The sequence below is a fragment of the Mastomys coucha genome, unplaced genomic scaffold (assembly GCF_008632895.1).
Source record: "Mastomys coucha isolate ucsf_1 unplaced genomic scaffold, UCSF_Mcou_1 pScaffold4, whole genome shotgun sequence".
NCBI lineage: Eukaryota > Metazoa > Chordata > Mammalia > Rodentia > Muridae > Mastomys > Mastomys coucha.
The window spans coordinates 11,761,436-11,768,090 of record NW_022196910.1 but is presented as its reverse complement, the minus strand read 5'-3'; the positions used below and the strand labels follow the sequence as shown (position 1 = coordinate 11,768,090).

Genomic DNA, 6,655 nt, shown 5'->3' with positions numbered 1-6,655 from the left:
TGTGTGTGTGTGTGTGTGTGTGTGTGTGTGTGCACATTTCATTCTCGAATCCAGATAGCTCCTGGGTGGATGCATATTCAACCCAAAATTACTATTACAGATAGTTTAGTGAGATGTTCCCAATAGGAACAGGTAACAGCATAGTGGGTGGATTTTGAGGAGACATTTATGTATCTTTGTGGCACATATAAAGACATTTATGTATCTTTGTGGCATATCAGTGAGATAAGTTGTAATGGTTAGTGCTGTCAACTAGACAGAATCTAGAATACCCTTGGGTATGGATAAGGGATTCTTTTATATTAATTGATGTAGAAAGGTCAATTTTAACTGTGACTAGGGTCAGTCTCTGGGCAGGAGATCCTAGACTATGGAAAATGGAGAAAGCAAAGCTCAGCATTGTTTATTTTCTGCTTTCCAACTGAGAATGATTTGATTGGCTACTTCAAGCTTCTCCTGCCTTGACTTCTTTGACTCAATGTACCTGACAGAATAAGCCCTTTCTCCAAGTTGTTTTTGTCAATTTTATATCACAGCAGTAGGACAAGAATGTAAGACATTAGGTGACTCTCTCTGCAAAATTATGCTCAACAGGAACTTCTTACGAGTGTTTCTTTACATGATCCTCTAGAACAGTGGTTCTCAACCTTCCTAATACTTTTAGTATAGCTCCTCATGCTGTGACCCCCAGCCATAGAATCATTTTTGTTGCTACCTCATGAGTGTAATTTTACTACTGTTACAAACTGTGATAGAAGTGTTTTTTCTGGAGGTTATAGGTGACCTCTGCAGAAAGGGTCCCAGGAGCTATGTGTGTTTTCTTAGTTACCTTCTTTTTGAGACCTTTTGAGGTTAATGACTTTTTGATCTTATGTCTGTTAATTAAGACATTTTTTAATAGCAACCTTAAAACATTAAAATAGGAGCTTCAGGACAAAAGCTGAGGCTGTTGTTTCCCCTTTGATGCTTTTCATAAGCTACACTGAAATGTTAAATAACAGCTACTGACAGAATATGTCATAGGCATCTTGACCACTCCTATAAGGACATGATAGGTACTCTCATTTTCATTTACTTTGACATTGTCTCATTATATGTGTAATATCACAACAGAGAATACAGTTGCTGGGTAATCCTGTATTTCAGGGAAGTAGGAGGTGGTAACCAAGGATCACCTATGAAGGACTGTAGCCAACTCATATCCCCAGAGATCCAGCTAGCCTCTTAAGAAAAAGTCCTAAAATCATAAAGAACTTTGCAGTTTTCTTGAATATATGTGCCACGGGCAGACAACAACAGTTACAAGGGATTCAATTTGTCTTGACTTTTAAATGTCATATTAATGTTGATGATGGCTTTGCATTTCTTGGCTACCCATTTAGTTTGTTACTTTTACAGGATGAATCTCTAAACTGCATGGAAGTCTGAGGATACTCAGATATTGTCATGCAAGTTTCCAAACTCAAACTATTTCACTATTAAACAAAAATATCATTGATTTTAAAAAGTATAAGAGGGTTAGTTTTGTGAGCTTCTAGAAGTAGTTATTGTTAAGATGCTCTGAAACAATCTTGTTTTCTTAGATCAGGTTATTGTTTTCAAACTGTCTTCCATGTTTTCAAATACAAACACCTATGCTTCTTGCTTTACATTATGTGGTACATGGTTAGCCCTTTTGTGATCTGTAAGAAACATGCAGAAGAAAATAATCCATATGGATCAATCTAATGTTAGTATGTAGAAAAGCTCACCTGAGAATTATGGCTAAGTTCAAAATGTTTATTTTCTGGAACGTCTCAGTGGAAGGTTTATTGCCTGTTTCTCACATCACGTGGCTATACGGTTAGCACTTTTCTGATATACACAGTAGAATCAATCTAACTTGTTTTTCCATTGCAACAACGGAGAAATTATTTTTTGCTGCAAGGTTGTTGAATCCTAATACAATGACTGTGTGTTCTTAGCTGAGTAATACTATAAAATGTCAGAAGAGACAGAGGAGCAGCTTCATAGAAGTGAAAGGCCACTCATCCCCTATGGTTGGTGCAGCACAGAGACAGCAAGGACAGAAATCATTGTTCAAAGGCCACTTTACAGGATAGGAGCCCTTGTCAAGTTATAGCTTTTTGGCACAGTCAGGACAGTATACCTGCTCTTCATGAAACACAAAGTGCTTATTGGCTAGATTTACAGAACAGGCTTTGCAGTTGAAGCAGTAGTCATGCCAGGAGTTTTGCTCATGGGCCACCACACTGGCACCTTTACCAAACCCAGTGATGGGGTTCTTGCACCCAGCACACTTCTTGGCTACATGGTTCTTGTAGCACTCCACACAAAAATACTGCTCATCCACAGCAGTGAAACGCTGTCCATTCAGCTCCTTAGAGCAGGAAATGCATACAAAGCACTCATTATGAAAGGGCTGATCCTGGTAAGTGACTCCTCCAGATGTGATGGGCTTGTGGCATTTCATACAATACTTGGTAAACAAGGTGTCATAGCAAGCCACACAGTAGAATGCCTCATCTTTAGGGAAGAAATTTTTGGTTCCAATGATTTCCTTGCAGTTGGTGCAGACAAAGCAGTTTTTATGCCAGACAGCACCTTTGTATTCCACATTCTGGTCTCCTTCCACAATATCTTTGAGGCACCCTTTGCACTTGGGGAAGGCCTCTCGAGCAGCACATTTGTTGCATAGGACCTTGTTTTCCCAGACAACAAAGGTCTCAGTAGCCAAAGATTGAGAGCACTTGGAACACTTGAAGCAGGTGTTGTGCCAGAATTGGTCCCTATAACGCACCTCTTTGGAATCTGCACCTATGGGCTTTTGGCATTCCTGACAGATATTGGCATAATGCTTATCAAAGCATACCACACAGTAGTTGGCTTCATCCTTCTGCACATACTTTTTACCTTGCAAGGATTCCTTACAATGGTGGCATTTGAACTCAGACATGTTACCTTATATGGGGGGACCTTACACTGGATGTGCAGAGAACAGGATGTGTTTGGGATGAGTTGGATACAGTTGAGAACAGCTATCAGTTGTTGCCTGGAGATGCTTGCTCACACATAGGCCGTCTTCTGGGTGATGGATATGAAGCTTGTAGTTTGGGATTATTAGGCTGTACAAACAGGAAGATGTCGTGGTCTGTTTCCTAGGACCACTCTTCCTAGCTCTACTACTCATGTCTATCTTCTACCTAACAGCATGTTTTCCACTCCATAGAAATAGATGGTACAGATAATACAGATAGAATTGCTAACACACTTTTGCCAAAAATCACCAAGAATTCCTGCAAGCTGCTCAGGCTGTGCTTATCACTCATTGGAGAAATGGAGAACACAATCACAGTGAATCACATGGCATCTCAGCAGTAGGATGTAAGGCAGGGCTATTAGGATTTAGGATTGTGTTAGATGTTTTGATGGAGATTTTAAGGAAGTAGAACCTTCTTGCCTTACTTTCGTGATGAAGCAGGAGTGATTGATTGTATGATTTATCTTCATAAATTTTACCTATAAAGAGGAAAGGCTAGAATGAGTAAAGTCATTTTCATTTTTGTGTATTCTATTTGGTGACCTAGATTATATTCATGATCTTATTCGTGTTCAAATACTAGAAAGTAGTCTTATTTTTGTTTTGACCATTACTGATTGTGAAGTAGCTTTGCCTCATGCTGTTTGGCTTAACTGGAAAATGCTAAGGCCTAGGTGTATCAAGCCAGCTCCTAGCAATGTTACAGCCTCCTGATAATCAGTACTGGACCATTTGCTAGATTTTAGGATCTGCTTTTCTCTCTTAGAGTATAGTGGTTTGAGTGCAGTGGCTTTACCTTAATCCCGGAACTTAGAAAGATCAAAAGTTTGAGGGTAGCTTGGACTAGACAATGTGAATTCAAGATCACCCTGGCTTATACAGAGAGTTCATCTCAAACAATAATATGATAGCTTAGAACTTGGGCTGTGGTCACAAAATTGGACTATAGAATTTTATTTTCAACAGTTGTGAGGACAGACCAAATTATCTGACTTATCTGCCTCAGTTTCTTTGCATGAATATAGTGCTTGCCTCATTATTGAAAGAAATGAGATGACACAGACTAAAAGCAGTGTCAAACTATATGTTAAAAAGGTAGTTGAGTCAAGGAAAGCCAAAACAGTTCAAGTAATTATGCCAGGAAACCAGTAAGAATGTGAAAATAGAAAAGTACTATAATTTGCATTGATGGTAACCTACTCAAAACTCCTCATTTGGTTCATTTCAAAATACCAAAAGAATATATATAACAAAGTGAACATAAAAATGTGTTGCCCTTACACTGATTTGTCATATAAAGTCCAATAGAAATACTGTGAAGATGACGACAACTCAACAAAGGAATTGTTTATGCAAAGAACTGGATCAACTTCCTATACTGGGCAGAAGGTTGGATCCCTCTTTCAGCTTCAGTGCTATAGCATATAATTTATGTTTTGCTTTCACAGTTCTGTCTTGGTACTTTCTTGTAACATTTTGAACTACCTCAGTCTATTAAGCAATGTCACTTCTAATTACTTCAGGGTCTCAATAAGGTAACTAACTTTCTGAATGTAACCAATTAGAGAAAAACTCACACTTAAGAAACTAGAATTGACTTTTTTTTAGGTGGTGGAGGTTTTTTAGGTTTGGGGCATGCTAGGCAAGTGCTCTAAACGGAGCCACAACCTCAGCTATTTATAATGTATTACAAGAAAGTTTTGCATTAAGTTACTGCATTAAGAACTCATTATTTAAAGACATTTAAAAATGTTATCTAGAAATAATGATATTACAGTATTAGAATCAAGAACTACAATGGAGGTCAGCCAATAAAATAAATAGGGCCCGATTTCATTGAGGTTACTTCTGTTTGCATCAAGGTATCTGAAATCAAGATAGCATCAAGATAGAAACAATTCAATCAAGACCTAAATACTTATCCTCATATAGACAAGAGTGGCTTAGAACTGAATGGGATGTTGTTCTTTTTAAAAAGAAGATGGCATCAGATAGTTGTAAGCTGACATGTGGGTGTTGGGAACTGAACTCAGGACCTTTGGGAGAGCAGTGAGTGCTCTTAACCACTGGGCCCTTTCTCCCGCCCTGGTTCCACTATTATAGGTAAGGAAACTGAGACAGCAAGAAATGACTGAGATCTAATCTATAAGAAATACTGTATTTGTAGTTTCAGAAGGAGCTAAAAGCTCCCCAGTACTTTCATTGGTTTATAAAACAGAATAAATCACTGCTTTGAATTATAGCCTTAATTACTAGCAAAGCTATAAGTCAATTTGGAAAGAAAGTTATAAACTGTATTTCTATATATTTTAATTTTGCCCAGAGTTCAATCTTGAAAGTCACCTATTAAAATCCTATTAAGAATTTAGGAGTCTGTGACAATAAAAGATAGGTACTCAGTTAACACCACAGTTCAGACTCTCCTAATCATTCATCTCATAGTAAAGTGATAAGATTTGCATTCTAAGTTCTGTAAAACAAGATTATCACGATAATTTCAGATCAGTGATATGGACTTAATTTAATGGTTAAGCTGAAGCCATGCTCTTAGTTTATTCTACTTAAGAACTGAAGCAAGGTTAGCTCCCTCTCAGGATTTTTTGTTGTTAGCATCCCTTTTCTGAGACTTGACAACACTTACTATCCAGTTACACCACGCTGATAACTTTCATTTAAAAATTGAGGTCTCCTGTCCCGTATATGTTTCCACTTGGTTAATTAGGTTGTGAAAAAGAGAAATCTCACATTTTGGTATGATTTCAGTTTATAAAAGCCCCTTTACACCCACAGTCTCTCTTCTTATCCTCTCAAAAAAAGCTTAGGGTGGGTTTATTGTCATCTTTATCTTAAAGATGTTGAGAGTCAAGGAAAAACTAATAGCATTTATCTAGTCAGGTAGCCTTTGCGCCACTTCTCTGCTTCCTCCAGACAGCCTTCCCAGGCAGCTATCACAAGCCCCCTAGGAAGCTCACGGTCCTGCTTCCCACCTGAAGCAGAGGAAAGGTTGAACTCACAGGACTTCCCAGATGGCATCCTCTTAGGCTGCTCCATACTTTACAGGACCCCACCAGGAATTTTCCCCCAAGGCTGCAAGGAACATGGAGGGGCCAAGACCTGAAGACGCCCTGGTTAGGAGGTGACAGTTTTCCTCCCTTTCCAGTTCATTTCTCACACCGATGAGCCAACCTTTTTCGTTACCAAAAGTCAAGGCCCCCTGAAAGGCCTGGGCATCCGCTGTGTGACGAGGGCGAACCTGACAAGAGTTTTACGCTCAAGGAATCCAGTTGTAGGAGAGAACAACAGAAAAGAGCCCACACACATTAGCAAGGCCTCGCCTCACCCTATTTTACTCGGTGACACAGGCTCACTCGCGGAGCGCCCCGGGGAGAACGGCTTGGCGGCAGGCCCTGCCAGTCACTCCCTCAGGGCGGCAGCTAGAGGTTGAAGCCCCTGGGCGAAGGAGAGGGAGACACTGGCGACCATGCCGCCCTCCTCAGGGGAGAAGTTCTAAATTCCCACAACCGTTAGTTCCCTCGAGCCCGCGGAGCGGCTCAAGACCCGGGCGAGGCCCGAGGCGCGCGCCTCCCAGGGCAGCGCCCCCTCGCCTGCTCTGAT

General features: G+C 40.1%; 1 protein-coding gene across 2 annotated transcripts; it reads right to left on the bottom strand.

The window, feature by feature from the left end:
- Positions 1–1,125: 1,125 nt before the first annotated feature.
- Positions 1,126–6,609, bottom strand: LOC116075733 (four and a half LIM domains protein 1-like). Of its 2 annotated transcripts, none has more exons than XM_031349044.1 (2): positions 6,381–6,609; positions 1,126–3,519 (listed from the first exon to the last, which is right to left on the bottom strand). In XM_031349044.1, the coding sequence occupies exon 2, from the start codon at positions 2,954–2,956 to the stop codon at positions 2,117–2,119; it is 840 nt and encodes a 279-aa protein (XP_031204904.1). In that variant the 5' UTR covers positions 2,957–3,519; positions 6,381–6,609; the 3' UTR covers positions 1,126–2,116. The 2 variants fall into 2 exon arrangements, with proteins under 2 accessions (XP_031204904.1, XP_031204905.1); XM_031349045.1 differs by lacking the exon at positions 6,381–6,609 and adding an exon at positions 6,055–6,352.
- Positions 6,610–6,655: the final 46 nt, after the last annotated feature.

What these genes read in the sequence shown, in the direction of transcription:
- LOC116075733 (XM_031349044.1), bottom strand. Translation starts at nt 2,956, where the DNA reads ATGTCTGAGTTCAAATGCCACCATTGTAAGGAATCCTTGCAAGGTAAA.